The sequence below is a fragment of the Citrus clementina genome, unplaced genomic scaffold, assembly GCF_000493195.1.
Source record: "Citrus clementina cultivar Clemenules unplaced genomic scaffold, Citrus_clementina_v1.0 scaffold_3, whole genome shotgun sequence".
NCBI lineage: Eukaryota > Viridiplantae > Streptophyta > Magnoliopsida > Sapindales > Rutaceae > Citrus > Citrus x clementina.
Genome location: NW_006262339.1, coordinates 7783300 through 7799068, shown reverse-complemented (window position 1 = coordinate 7799068; position 15769 = coordinate 7783300). Strand labels below are relative to the sequence as shown.

General features: G+C 32.3%; 2 protein-coding genes across 4 annotated transcripts; one reads left to right on the top strand and one right to left on the bottom strand.

Annotated features, from left to right (window-relative positions):
- Positions 1-3758: 3758 nt before the first annotated feature.
- LOC18049558 lies at positions 3759-7126 on the top strand. 3 transcript variants are annotated; one of them, XM_006440639.2, is made up of 3 exons: positions 3759-4510; positions 5175-5331; positions 5701-7126. In XM_006440639.2, exons 2-3 carry the CDS (start codon positions 5184-5186, stop codon positions 7020-7022), a joined length of 1470 nt encoding a protein of 489 aa, XP_006440702.1. In that variant the 5' UTR covers positions 3759-4510; positions 5175-5183; the 3' UTR covers positions 7023-7126. The 3 variants fall into 3 exon arrangements, with proteins under 3 accessions (XP_006440702.1, XP_006440703.1, XP_006440701.1); XM_006440640.2 differs by having other exon boundaries at positions 5148-5331; XM_006440638.2 differs by having other exon boundaries at positions 3759-5331.
- A 2283-nt stretch (positions 7127-9409) lies between these two features.
- On the bottom strand, positions 9410-10414 carry LOC112100336 (cysteine--tRNA ligase 2, cytoplasmic-like). The gene is made up of 3 exons (XM_024189528.1): positions 10233-10414; positions 10008-10071; positions 9410-9678 (listed from the first exon to the last, which is right to left on the bottom strand). The coding sequence occupies exons 1-3, from the start codon at positions 10388-10390 to the stop codon at positions 9628-9630; spliced, it is 273 nt and encodes a 90-aa protein (XP_024045296.1). The 5' UTR covers positions 10391-10414; the 3' UTR covers positions 9410-9627.
- Between the last annotated feature and the right edge of the window lie 5355 nt (positions 10415-15769).

The window sequence follows — 15769 nt, the reverse complement described above, 5'->3', positions numbered from 1 at the left end:
TATGCTATAAAAGACGATTTGATAGCATTTCTTAAGTGCTACATAGTGTGTACTGGTAGCAATTATCTACTGCAACTAAAACTAAATATGCAGTTTTTATTATATGCTACAATTATAGCATTCTATAATTACTACTAAAAAGGAATACTTTTAGTAACGTGGGCTAACATAGCACTTTGTCAAATACTACAATTTACTTTTAGTAGCACTTTTTGCATGCTAATATATCCCAGTTTTGTTGTAGTGTATATAAAATATCAACTAAGCATGTGGTCGGAGCATCCCTTTGAGGATATCAATAAATTTCTTATAAATTGGTTATCAATTATGCTTGGCAGGTTTGGACTGCAGTACCCCTAATCGGTTATGCTAGAGTTTTAGATGGTTTTCTTTATCAAGAAAGATTTTATTACATAGATTTTTATGGTGATATAAAATCTATGAACGCTATATCCAAACAAGTTGCTCACTTGTCGACTACAATGGATTATTTGTCCCAATGTTACATGGTAGAATCAGCAGGAGCATTATTGGGGATACAAGATTAAGTGATGATCTTGAAGAATAAATATCATATCAAATTTCAGACTTTTGAGTTAGATTTTAGTAGTGATGATGGTGCATGGAGGGGGCAGGGAGGCCAAAAGTTTGGAAAACAGGGCACTGTTTTTGGGATAATACGGGAGATAGAAAGATTTTAGATGATTCATGAAGAAATTCATTGAATTGAAGGGCTCGCCACGCCATGATGGCTTGCTTAAGAAGTTCATCAGCAGTCGCTCTTGACAGTGGGTATAAGAATTTATAATATCGAAGATGGAAGCACATTCACAAACATTTTTTTAAGCGATACAGTTGATTGCTTCAAGAAAGAAAGAAAAAAAAAATTGAGTCTATTCTATGTGATTTCATTTAATTATTACTAATTTCCTTGTTTGAAAAAAAAAAATTGTTGATATTGAAAGAAGATTAATGTTGCATTTATTATTATTATTATTATTTATTTTTAGAGTAAGCAAGCAAAGAGGTGATGTTTAAAGAGTACCGAACAATAGCGTATAACAGTGAATAAATTAATACCCATAATTGGTAAGTTAATAAATTAATGATTTGATAAATTAAAAAACCAATGAAATGATAGATTGATAAAGATGCTGGAAAGTTAATTTGTTCCACCCACATAGACGGATTGATTGATGGGGTCTCAAAAAATGTTTACCATTGATGCTTCCATCTTCGAGATTATAAATTCCCATGGATTAGCAAAATCCGAAAAAGATTCATCACATGTTCACATTCATCAATGAAACAAATACAATTAGGCCTATGTCCCAATGCTTCAATTGTTAGATTAGAATTTCGACCTGCAACAAGTGCTCTACTCCGCAGAATTTTGTCCTCCTTCCATTGACTTAGGCACCACGGGTATCAATTTTAGTACAATATTGAAAATCAATGCTGCAATAATAAAATTTATCACACACCACGGGTACGTTTCCGTTTTGGGCACCGGCGATGCTGACAAGGCAGGAGAAGCAAACCAGAGCAAGCACAGCAAGCAAGCTTCAATGACTTTCCCATTTTATTTTTTTTATTAAGACTTGTTATTCATGTGTCTTTGAATTAATTCAAGCCTGTTGTATTATGTCTGTTGATTATCTGAAATCACATAAGTTACAAGGGCTAACCCTCGATGAACCCTCCTCTTTAAACCCCATTGCTTTCCTTTATTATTGTTTATCTCAGAAGAAGAAGAAGAAGAAGAACCGATCTACTATAAAGAAGCAAAAATCTAGCAATAAAAAAAAAGCAAAAGATTGATTATCTTGATGGCCATAGAATTTAGTAATCTGCACCCAATTTTTGTCTTAAACTTTTTGACATTTTGATTTGTTAAATGGATTATTCCTTTTATTTGAAATTTTTTTTCTTAAAAAATCTCTATTCTTGTACATTCTCTGTCTTTCTTTTGCCATTTGAAATAGAAAAAAAAATATATTAAAATTATCTAATAATTAAAGAATTAAGAAAGGAAAAGATTATTTATTACTTACTTGAAACAAAAAAGTCAAGCGACTGCAGTATTTAATAATGATGAGAGTGATGCGTGAACAAGAAAAAGAACTTTTTTTTTTTTCTTTTCTTGTCATGTAACTAAACTAAGATTAAAGTAGTAATTTTAAACTGAGGTTAAAGCAATAAGTTCACAAAGGGGAATTTATCAAGACTATTAGGTTACGTTTGGCACGTATAATTGAATTGGACTAATTATTAAAATTAGACTGGATTAAGTTAGATTGGATTAAGATTGATTATATTTTATAGTCTTATTTTGGTAAAATTAAATTATATTTAGATAAGATTAAATAGCATTTAAGTTGATATTTAAATAATATTTAATTATTCATAAAATTTTATAATCATAATGAAAATCAATTTAAAAATTAATTAATAAGAAAATTTAAATTTATTGGGCAGTCATAATATAATAATAAAATAAAAATACATAAAACAATCTAAATATTTAATTAATTTTTAGCAATTATTTAAAAATATTATATAGAATCAATTAATTAATGGTGCTAATAATTTGCATGATTATTTTTTAATATTATATTAGTGATTATTAAATTTAGTACAATCAAATAATGCAATAAATTATTAAATGTTAATTTTATTGATAAATTTTTAAATATACAAGTAATGAAAATTTAATCTCAAGAGTTAGTAGAAGTAAAAGTACCAATTTAGTTAAATCATAGATAATAAATAAAAATAAATTTTAAGTAAATCTTAAATAAAACATTAATTAACTAATGAATATTATGTGTAAATAAAAAAATAATATAAATAAAAGTCTCATGAATGGATATTTTTTTCTTTAAATCTTATCCCATTTAAACTAATGTGTAAATTAGTATTATTAATCCTATAATTTTAGGATTAAATTCAAATTTAATCCCCTTAATCCAATCCAACTAAACTCACCAAGCATAAAATAAATATTTAATTTCATAATTATTCTAATATTATACTTAATCCCATCGTCCAATCTTAGCCATATGGGGTGGCAAGAGCACTACGGTAAGACATATCATGGGCCTACTCAACTCTCACGTGTGCTTTATGTTCAAGCCCAGACCGCCCCCGACTTATAAGCATGTCTCGAGTCTCTTTATTTCATTTAAAATATGAGTAATGATACAGCCATAAATTTTTATATAAATTTATTTTATATAAATTGATGTAACATTAATTTATTAGTTGAATAAAAATATAAATTAAGAAAAACAAATCATATGAGCTAAGTAATATTTAATTCAACCAATCTTATCATGCTACATCAGTTTATACAAAATAAGTTTATACAAAAATTTGTGGTTGTATCATTACTCTTAAAATATATATATATATATATATATATATATATATATATATATATATATAATAATACAATCAGATTTTGCTATGTTACATTGAATGTACCATACACAACCAATAAATTGTAGAACCCACATAATTATGTAGTTCTTGTTGGTTGTGTATGGTACATTCAACGTAACATAGAAGCTCCCTAATACAATCACGTGGTCTACAAAATTTTAAGGAAAAGACCAAAAAGTTTCGAAAATTTTGAAACTTTTCCACGTTCCCTCCAGGACGTGACACGTGTCAGTCACCCGCTTGTAATCCAATCAAAATCACCACCACCAACTTGCTATTAAATAGCACATGTTTTATCCACACGATACAAACCGCATCGGTCATTCCATATTTTCATAATTGGAGGGGCATTCTCTGTAATTACTCGCAAACACGCGCCCTTTTAGTTATTTTCATTTATAAGCTTATTTCAGTTACCAAAAATAAAAATATATATATAAAATAATTTTGTTTATGTCCTTTTTTGTCAATATCCAAAAAAAACTTTCGATCTTGGATCTCTTCTCGTTTGATTCGATCTGATTTTCTAGTTCTGAATTTCGAATTGGTCTCTAATTCGAAATATACTCTCTTCGATCTATTGTTCGATCCTAGCATCGGCCTTAGCTGTGATTGGATTTGTAAATAGGGTTAGGGTTTGGTCCACTTTTTCAATCTGTGATTTGTATCTCAGATCTACGAAACCCTTTGTAGATTGAGCGATTCCGTTTATGGGTTCTGATTTTCTCGTTTAATTCGTTATTATTTTGTAAATAATTTTGATTTTTGTTTTCTGGGTTTTATCTGTTTCTAGGGAATTTTAGATCTTCAGATCTGTTAAGTTTGCAATAAATTTGTAATAATTTGGTGTTCTTTGTTCACGGGTTCGGATCTGATTTTGTTAATTTCTTCCTAATTTGAAGATCTAGGGCTAGGGTTTCTTAATTGGGGCTTTTTCGTTACTTAATTGAGTTGTCGAAAGTCAAATTCATCGAATAATTCACGCATTCAATCCTCGATTGCTTGCTAATCTGAGCTGCAAGTAATCTGACCGATCTCTTGTTATATTTGAAGTCCTTTATTTAAGGTAAAAATCAGTTCTTGTACCCTTTATCCCTTGTTTTTTTGGATACTATATCATGGTATGTTATATTTGCCATTAAGTCATAAGAATAAAATTCGGTTAGACATTTTACCAAATTGCCCCTGATTGTAAGGGGCCTGCAATAAGTCAGTCCTGCCCATCTTTAGTTACCAATAATAATACCAAGAGCAATGACGGTGAACTTACGGTGAAAATTGTTTAATAATGCAAAAGGTTGCAAAACACATCACTTTTATGGTTGCTTCAGCATCCATACATATGCATCTTACAAAAGTAGTATTTTTCTTTTTCTTTTTACTTTTTTTTCATGAGAGCTGAGTTGGGAAGTTGACAAAAGAGCTACTTGTTAATTGTTATGGCATGTGATATATTTATTCTTCTAGCAATGTAAAATAAATCTTATTGGACCTGATTAATTATGACATGGAGTGAACTTATTCAAATAAAAGATTTGGAATATGCGGACAAGTGAATTGTCTTGTCAACAAGATTTAATGTGGAGCTGCAGTCTTGTTTTGTAATCATATTTCTGGCAGTGGGTAATGCATGGGGTTGGTTGTTTATTTTGTTGGTCAATAGCTGGGGTTGAATTTAATTCATGCCTGTTCTTGTGCTTTAGAGCTTTTAAGTAATGTCAACTTTACAGCTGTCAAACATGGTGAAGAAAAGGCCTTTGGATGATAAGGAAACATTTGAGGTTTCTTCCAAACACTCAAGACTAATAGAAGAGCATGGTAACCAGCTATTTTCATCCCTTGAGTCTGGACTTTCTGAAGATGCTTCCCTGGTGCCACACATTTCAGGTGAGAGAGATTATTAGACTTTACTCTTAATTAGTCTTAAGCATCAACCCTTCCATCTTGTGGAATTCTCTAAATTGCTGGACAAGTAGTTGAAGCCACTGTTAGATGTTGTTATGTTTGTGTGTTTTATTTTCTAATCTTTCTAATTGTATGTCGGTAAAGTATCCAAATTGGTGGGAAATTGCTATGTATACTCTGAATGCCTAAAAAGCTCAACGTTTGCAATCTGAAATAGTACTTTGTTTGTATTAATTTAGTGTCCTTTTAAAAGCATTTTCTCTTTGTTTATGGAAAATGTGAAGTCTTATGATGAATAACCACTCCACAAGTAGATGTAACTTTAATGAAATCTAATGTGTAATTCAAAAGGTGGAACTGAAGTCACTCGAAGTGTTGCTGAGGGTGATGAAAAGCTAGTCGGTGGTATCCTTGCTGAACATAAAGGGAATGCTGAGGATGTTCAAAGCAGTGGTCCGGGCTGTGTTTCCACCTCATCCTTGCCCACCAGCAGCACCAGTGAAGAAGATTCCCGGCCAGGGACACCGTTTCATGAACCACTATACTGGGAATATCTTTTCCCTGATCGTCGAACTAGGCAACTCTATACTTTGCTAATGAGTTACCCTCCACAGAAACCTGTTCCCATCGGGGAGGATCATCAAGTTGATATTCCAGCATGGGACCCTCAGTGTGCCAAGGAAACTTCAAATCATACATGTAGATGTGAAGTAGCGGTTGGCTTTGAACACATTAATAGGAATGAATGTGAAAAATTTTTAATGGGAACTTGTGTGATTCCAATGCCTGATTTGGGAACACGTGATAGTGATGGCGAAGTTGGGAATGGTAGAGCTGACTGTCTTTGTGAGGACAGGGGTTCTGTTAGATGTGTCAGGCAGCATATCACCGAAGCAAGAGAGGAGCTTAGAGATCACCTTGGGCAGGAAAGATATGCAGATCTTGGGTTCCTTAACATGGGTGAGTTAGTTGCAGATAAATGGAGTGATGAGGAGCAAAAATTATTTCACAAGATTGTCTACTCTAATCCAGTTTCGTTGGGTAGGAAATTCTGGGACATTCTCTATGCTGCCTTCCCTTCAAGAACCAAAAAAGACATAGTTAGTTATTACTTTAATGTCTTCATGCTTCGAAAGCGGGCACTGCAGAACGGATGTCCGGCAATGAACATTGATAGTGATAATGATGAGTGGCAGGGAAGTGATGATTCTGGTGACAATGAAATTGGAACATCCGATGAAGATGAGGATTCTGTTATTGAAACCCCGGCATATAATGAGGGTGTTTGTTATAATTGGTTTCAAGAATCGGGTTTACATGTTTATGACGAGGACACTGTGGATGGAACTGACAATCATAAGCTGCATAACGGTTCCAGTCCCGTTCCTTCATTTCAGCCCCAAGATGAAAAAGGAGACCGAGCAGTCCAAGATGACTCGTGCACGTCTTCGGACACTGGGCCAGCTTCCCTGGTGAGGGCTGAAAACGAGGATCAGTGGCATGGTAGCTTTAGTACTAGGAATACCAGTGTCCATGAATACTCGTGGGAACCGTCTAGCGCTAAAGTTTGGGATGCTGGCTATCGAAGTTACCGAAATAAAGTTGATTTATTACCAACTTGTAGCATGATTAAGGAGGTTTTTGGGGATGGGAAAAGCTCAGTTGGTCCTTAGGAGGTAGTGATTTATATTTTATACTGGGAGAGACCACTTTTTCCCGCTGTACAGTATGTGTAGGCCTTTGTAGCATGTTGAAATGTCATAAAATCTCCGTTAAATTTTGCCACTTACATAAAATTGGTCCCTGCCGCACCCCCTTAAAAAATTCTTGCCAGCTACATGAGCATCGACTGCTAAGTATGAATTGGATCGAAACCCTGATAATATCCGTTAATTTTAACGAAAGTATTTGCTAGATCAACATGTTAATCAACTATCGGACCATGGTAATAGCTATTATCTTCTCTTTTGGCAGCGACCGCTGCTGCAAATTGTTAGTAAATCAAATCAACTACAACGGCCCAGGCAACGCTATTGGAAGTTGTGTTGATTTATTTTCATAAAGATTCTAGTGTTGTTGTTTCAGCTTGTCAATTTTACGGCTTTTATTAAAGCACTTTGCACTTTTGCGGTAAGTAGTAAAGCAGTAAAGCAGTAAAGCACTTTTATGGTACTTAATGCCAAAAACTTGACTACCCCCGGCTTCCTCGCGTAGTTAACTAGATTTACTCCTCTTTTTAATTGTTTAAATTTAAATTTTCTCATAAAATGAGAATTAACTGAAAATTATAAAATTATTCAGATTTCTATCTTTCGATTACCTTCATTTATTGCAGGTTTAATCATTTTCGTATTCTTAATTTTTGCTTAAGTAGAATCTTGCTCGCTTATACATGGTGCATTGCATTATTGGCCGTACGGTTAATTTTGAATTTACCCTTTCATTGAATGCTAATCTTCAAAATATTTTTTAAATTATTGTAAGTCTCAATTTATTTTCTGTTTTTGTTAATAAGATAAAAAAAAAAATTTAACTATCCCACCTCACTTTTTTTTTCTTTATCTTTTAAATAAAAAATAAAAATAAATTAAAATTTATAATAACTTAAAAATATTCTAAAAATTATCATTCTTCTCAATAATCCGAAATTTATCCTCACCCAAGGAAGGCAACACACGACATGACAATAAGCACTTTTATTGTTTTAAAATGGAGTGGTGCCTGCCGAGTGCCAAGCCAACAGAGTTGCCTCTTTTCCGTGTACTTATTTATGTATGCCTTCATCATCTCCTTGTCATTGCTTTTAAAAAACTTTATGAAGACCACTCACTGGTTAAAAACTTAAAATCTTCCAAATGTTTAAACTTAGCTATTTGAACTGCCTTATCACGTTCCGCAATCTGTAAGCAAGCAAGTTCCTGAGATCCTTTATGCATGCTTGCTCCTTTTTGAAGTATTGTCTCAAGTCCCCACAATCACTACGCATATATAGTGCAATCCCATCCTTTAGAGAATTGGTCAATGGAGCCTCCTGACGACTGTCCATGCCTGATGCCCCCCCTGTCAAGCACGAAACTTGGCATAGTAGGGGGGTATTTTTCCATAAGCTCTGCGGCATTGCAATCCGTTGTTCAGAGTCTCCGCTCGTATGCATGTAATTTCACCTCTTGCGCTTGTAGGGGGTATTGGGTATAGGTATTTTGGGAAGGCCTCATTTTTTAAATATTTTTTTAATTAATAAAGTTTTTTTTTTGTTAATTACGAATTATTGGAAATAAGAAAACCCCATTAGACATCTCTCTAACTAATAATCATCGTATAATTACGATTTTTTGTAAACCTATATTTAATAATAACCTTAATGTTAAAGAAATATAATTAATAATATTATTTAACAATTAATTCATTCATTATTATTCTTTCCCCAAAAAAAATATTTAAGTTACTTTTGTTTTCAATTTCCAAAAAAGAAAACTTTAATTATTTAATGTTAAAATCTTTTAACTTTAGTATTTCTTTTAATTTCTATTAAAAATCTTATAATCTCAAAAATCAATAGATGAAATAATTTCTTGCTCCATATTATATTCATTGGTTCATCTAAAAAAGAAAAAAAAAATTAGTTTCTAGAAATTTAAAGTCCATATCTATTATTTAATCATCAATTCATCATTTCAACTTTTCATATTCCGTCATTCTAAATATTCTATTTAAAAATAATACTGATTTTATTTATTTGTTTGTTTGTTTATTTTGTAATGGTTTCATTGGAAGTAAAAAATATACAATAATGATGGAGATCTCATTATTTGAGTCTCAACTTAAGTCTCAATGCTACGTGTCACTCATCTGTTGGATGATGAATTTCATAATTAGTAAATTTACTTAACCATCATCTAATAAATGAATGTCACGTTAGTTGGGACTCAAATTAAGCTTATGCATTGGGATACCTAGCATTACTCAAAATCATATCTTCTTGACTAATTTTTTTTAGTTTTTCTCATTGAAACTTTTAAGATCTTTTTTATTATTGTTGAAATTTTTAAGTTTTTCCCCCGTGATGTATTCTAAATGTTGAGAAGAATTCCATCTCTACGAATTTTAGATTTCCATTATCCAAATATCTCACATAGATAAATAGAGCATAATAGCAAGAACAAAACCTGGGTTACCATATCCTTGATCTGTTCAATGTGTTGAGACACCCGTGGCTCTTCGGAGGGAGGGCGGCACTGCAGATTAAGCATGTCCTTCTGATATGCTACACAATATCGTTCACTGAAACTTAAAGGGATTTTCCCCAGAATCATTTGCCCGACTAATTATCTGCACAGGTCCACATATAGGCAGTCTTTACAAAAGAGTCAAGAAAGGAGAAGAGAAAAATGCTAAAAAGGAAAGAAAAAAAAAAAAAAAAAGCGTGTCTCACAGAAACGATAACCCAGCAAAAATGTAAAAGTGCCTATTAAGACAGCACCGACATAGTGATATGCATCAGAGAAACAGATGCCCATGAATTTGTTGAAATTGGAAAGGGTGTATAATCAATGCGTTGCACGATCCAACTACTTTAATTGTTTCAAATGCACATTATTTTAAAACCATGATACACAATCATCCTAGCATTCTACAGTAAACAGAATGAAGATTCTCACCTTGTCATCTATATCGGTGAAATTCCTAACGTAAGTAACTTTATACTTCAGATGTTCTAAGTATCTGCAAAGTTCAGTTCACATTAAACAAAAATGTGGTTCCATTGATCAACACTAAACCCTTTAAAACTATTTCAAGTACAGCACATTATTTTTTAAAAAAAATTAAAATAAAATTAAAATCATAATTCTGTTTTTTTTTTTATAATGAGATAAGAAGGAGACCTGTAGAGAAGGTCGAAGGAGACGGCAGCGCGAGCGTGGCCGAGGTGGCTGAGGGCATACGGGGTGATGCCACAGAGATACATGCCGACTTTGCCGGGAACAATCGGCGTGAAGACTTCCTTCTGCTGCGTCATCGTATTGTAAATCTTAAACTCCATTGTCAGAACGGCGGAGGCGTTGCTTTCCTCCTTTGTCTCTGTCTCTAATGCGACTGAAATTTGTAAAACCGCTGATCTTCAAGCCGGGCCGGGCTTGTCCAGGCCCAAGTCATGTCCTGAAACTTGGCCCAGCCCTTCACGGGGCCTGGACATTTTTTTTTGGACACCGAAGTTTTATACTGGATGAGATTTGATTGAACAAAAATACTTTCTCCATTTCACAATAAATTTTATTTTTGAAATATCCATTCGAGTAATTACCTTTAAGGACAAGAGGGAGAGGGGGAAAAAAAGAAAAAAACTTGGAAATTGAATGAAAACAAGACAACAACCTTTACTTCCTCCTGTGCAGAAAATTAAAATAAGCAATAGAAAGAGTTGTATTTGATATATATAATTCAAGAATTTTAATATAAAGAGAAAGAAAAAAGATTGTTATGTTAACTTACGTTGAATTTGAACTGCACTGCAACTATAGCTACGGATAATTCAAAATATTTTATGAAGATTAATATGTAAATCAAAATTTTACTTTTTCGTGAATATAAAATTCAAAATAATTAATTCTTAAATCTTAATACGTTTGCATCAATTGATAATTTCTAGCTATAAATAACAAGTAATAGGATCACTAACACTATAAGGTTAAAGGAATAAAAGTTTAACTAAGCCTGAAAGGATACAAACTATATCTCTTCGAATTTGAGGTAGCCGAAAAATCGTTCACGATTTGTTCTATGCCTTTGATCATATACGTGGGTTGAATAAAGTTGGAACCACCATATACCCAGCTTCCATCCATGGATTCACTTTCTTGATCGACCAATAACCTTATTTGGATTGAAATCAATGCATGCAAGTAATCAATTTGACAGTTGAAGTAAACTGTGCTTTTGAATGGCAAGTTAATATAAATGAAAAAGCTTTCATTTAGCTTCAGTGAGTGATCATAAATGAAGTAAATGGTGCAGCAAATATAAATGAGAGGAAAAATGTTAAAAAACTTAAATGGCAGGTTTAATCATTCGAAAATACTACAAGCACATATGAAATATTCAAAAGATGCTGCAATTGCAGTTCTTAGAAGTTGGAGTCAGAAAACTAAGTTTCAATATCATGACATAAAGAAAGATACAATTCAGATTGCACGGGCATAATAGTTGTCATACTTCCATAACAATGTACCAAGTCCGAAAAAGTTAGGAATAACAAAACACATAAAAGTAGTTTCATATTACAGAATATCTGAATTTGCAGAGCATAGATTGAGTCTAAGTTCCTTGGTTGGTGGAGTTTCTTCGATGATCTTGTTCAAAAGCCAATACCATTCAACTCTAAAATGTACCGTACAGTACCAATCTTCTCAATTATCAGCCACAAAGTTTCCTCTATAGCCTCCCCAATTCAGTTGTAGCAAATTACCAAAGCCCATTTGACAAACAACTACTCTTTGTTCATCTGTCAACTGTGAAATGGCAGCCATTAATCAATCAGAAGCGCATCTGGTCAAGAACTTTGCCTTCGCCACTTCTGATTTTACTATTTGTTCGCATTCACTTTTTTACTGACATTTTTTCTCCGGTGGTAAATTCTTAAACATAATCCAATTTCCATCGAGTACACAATCATGGTAAATAAACAAAACTAACTAAACCTTTAATACTTGAAAATTACCATTTTATTTTATTTTTATTGTGCAACTTCACATACCCCTTTTATAATGCAAGTCATTCCATCGTTTGTCTTAACCTCACGCACGGCTACAATATCATCATATGACTACGAAATTATACCACTCCATAATTATTAATGAACCTTAAGAAACTTATTAAATTTATTTATAAATTCATTGACTAAACTTACAAATATCTTATGAACCCATTATGACATTGCCTTTTTCTTCTTCCTTCAACGCTTTGATCACCACCAACCTCTTCAGCACCCGTATCAATCTCACATGATTTATGCTTATTACTACTTCCCACCAACTTCATCTATGAAATTCAGCAATACATTTATTTATTATAATCAAACTAAAGTTCATGGGAACATATAGTTTACATTCCTAGTCCAACACAAAACAAATACATATCATTAACCATAAACCAAAAAAAAAAAAAAAAAATTAGGGAAAGAAATAAACAAAGAAGATCTAAAACGAAGGGTAACTGGGTAAGCATGTATTATTTCCCCATGCTGCCATCTTAATGCTGACCATGGACTTTATTATATTGGTTGTTGGAATATTAATTTTCCTGTTCCTAATTTTGAAAATGTTCATTGTAAAATTTAATAACGCCCAAGCTGCTAATTGGAACTTATTATCATGGATTCTAATATCATTTTAATACATGGAATTACTAAGATAAACATAATAATAAAAAGCTCCTTTACATTACTATATTGTTGAGAAAATATCCACAAATTTATTTTAAAAAATTGATGCTCTGTGCTCCCCAATTTGTCATTATCTGAATGAAATCTAATTTCCCACCAACTATACATTTTTCTAATTTACAATTATACATTTTACTTTTTAATTAATTTAATTCTTTTTAAATTTTTTAGGGCTTGGGCCAAAACCTGGGCTTCTTTTTAAAAACCCAGGTCTAGGCCCAGCTCTAATGAACCTTCGAATTGGAAATCCTAACCGTGAAATTGAGGGTCAAAGCCATTTTACCATATCTACATATAAACAGTATGAAAAGACTGGAATATTTAGGTAGTTAACAACCTTCGATATTTTAGTCTTTTTATTATTTTATTTATTTATTTATTTATTATTATTATTATTATTTGGTACATAGGGACTCTTGTGTTTTTTTTTTTTTTTTGAATTTCTAGCAAAATAGTATCGTTGTTTGCTGGAGGTTGGTTTGTCATATACAATAGATTACAGTAAAATTATTGAATATAAACAAGTGAAAAGGAGTAAATATCTTACATGTATTTGTTCTGCTGTAGCCTTTTATCATTTATTCATTTTCGTATTTCTGACCTAAAAAAATATCTTATGTTTTCACAGAGTTATACAACGTTATTGAAATAGTGGAGGAAATCAAATATGAAATTATTTACAATTGTCTCGTTCCCAATGTATCGGAGTATAGAAGAAAAGAGTTCATTCAACCAGAAAAATGTCTAATAAAAGTGTCCTTACAAATGCTGGAAAGAGAATAATGCCAGGCCTAGCGGCCATCGTTAGAACTTGGAAGGGGGAGATAATGGCTGCAGGAATTCAGAATACAGATTTTCACATGGATGTTGAATATGCTGAAGCTATGAATTTTGGAATTAAAATGGGAATAGACACTGCCGCTAATCGTTGAATCAAATTGAAAGACTGTTGTTAACTCGTTGAAAGATTTAGAAAGAAGTACGAAAGAAATATCGTAATTAATTATCGAGATTTAAAATTATATGGTTGTGAAAGATCACTTCAAAATCAATCATGTATTGATGAGAAGTAATAATGGCACTGCTTATAAATTAGTTAAATACGCTGTTAGCAATTCGAGATGTATAATTTGGTTGGAATACTTAAAGACTGTTGTTAACTCGGTAAAAGATTTAGAAAGAAGTACGAAAGAAATGTCATAATTAATTGTCAAGATTTAAGATTGTATGGTTGTAAAAGATCACTTCAAAATCAATCATGTATTGAGAAGTAATAATGACACCGCTTATAAATTAATTAAATACGCTGTTAGTAATTCGAGATGTATAATTTGGTTGGAAGAAATTCCGACTCACGTAAGTCTTTTCATTTAAGCGTTTAATCGATGTTTTCCATTAAAAAAAAAAGTATCCTTACAAAGAAAGTACGCTGCTGAAAAATGGTTTAAATAATTGTTTTTTGTTAAACACAAAAAAAGTTTGGTGGGTTTTGCTAACAACCTAATGTGAAATGAGTTACAGAAATAGGACTTCAAAAGCATTGACAAACTGACGTGGAACTAACTTTTTTATTCTGCAATGACATATAAATATATATTGTTACTAGTGCTACTATAATGCGGAATATATTCTCTAGAAACATGAATTAATGCTATAATTAATTTTTATCATTTTCACAAGGAATATAACTTATAAGAACCCATTAATCAAAAACCTCATTTTTTGTCAGAGAAACTGCTCAACTTAAAATATTCAGCCTATGTGAATTCAATTTAGAGGGAACACAAATTAGAGAGTTGATTAGCTCTGATATTCTGTTAATAAAAAGAGTTTTAGACAAGAGCCCGACATTAATAATTTTAGAAGCAGTCTTAACAATCTTAACAATTCTCATACCTTGTTTATTTTATTTTATGTTTAAGTTGCAATAACACGTAAATTTCCACCAACAAGTATGTAGATCAATTGATATGAGATTGTTCTAACTTAACTAAAGTTCTCGTTCGAGATTTGGGAATGCATGTGTGTTAAATACTTGTTGGAAGAGTTTTGCTGTCCTAATGGTGCTACCGGCTTGAATCTGGATTAGTAGAGGACTAATGTGATTTTCGAATACCAGATGGTTAGTCCTTGACCACACCTTCAAGAAAAGAAGAAAATTCTAAATTATAATTTACATAGTACTATCAACTACGTTATTGAAATTCCGTTTTATATGGCCGGCTGGCAGTTTAGCTTTCTGCTTCTTGAGTTATAATTTCATTTTCCTGGCAAGATTGATGCAAAATCAACTACCAACACCATGCATGGTCCAGGCAAGGTTACTGGAAATTGTATAAATATAAATTCATAAAAAAATGTATTTAGATAGATTGCTTAAAATATTCAGTTGACCTTTTTCTAATCAAATTTAATTTCAACTTTTATTAAAGCACTTATTAATGCCCAAACCCACTGCATGTAGCCGGCTTCCTCGTTTGGTTAGCTATATATGCTAACATATATATAACTGAACCTTTTGTTTTGTTTTGTTTTCAAATTTCTTCTAAATTTATATTTGTTTATAACACCCACATGGCCTTGGCTTTTGGATAAGGGAATAGGCATGTAACTATACGTGCGAAAATGACTTATTTTGTTTGCTTGGTGACCAAAGTTTCATTAAGAGAGCGAAAGTGCTTTTTGCTAGTGTGTGTGCTTGTGCTGGCTCAAAACAACTTCTGTCCTGCCATCCAAAATCTAAGACAGGCAAGAAATGGATCCCACCAACAAATCGATTTTTATTCCTGAATTTCGGATCGGCTCTTTTGAGTATATCCAAAGCATTTCTGGTGAGATCTTGCTCACTGATCACACATGCTGCTTTGTTTTGCATCATTACCCATATGAAGCAACACTTGGTACTTTTATTATCAGCTCATATTTATTTTAAAATGTATTAGGTGCTAACACATAGAGTTGCCTCTTTTTCTATATCTCATC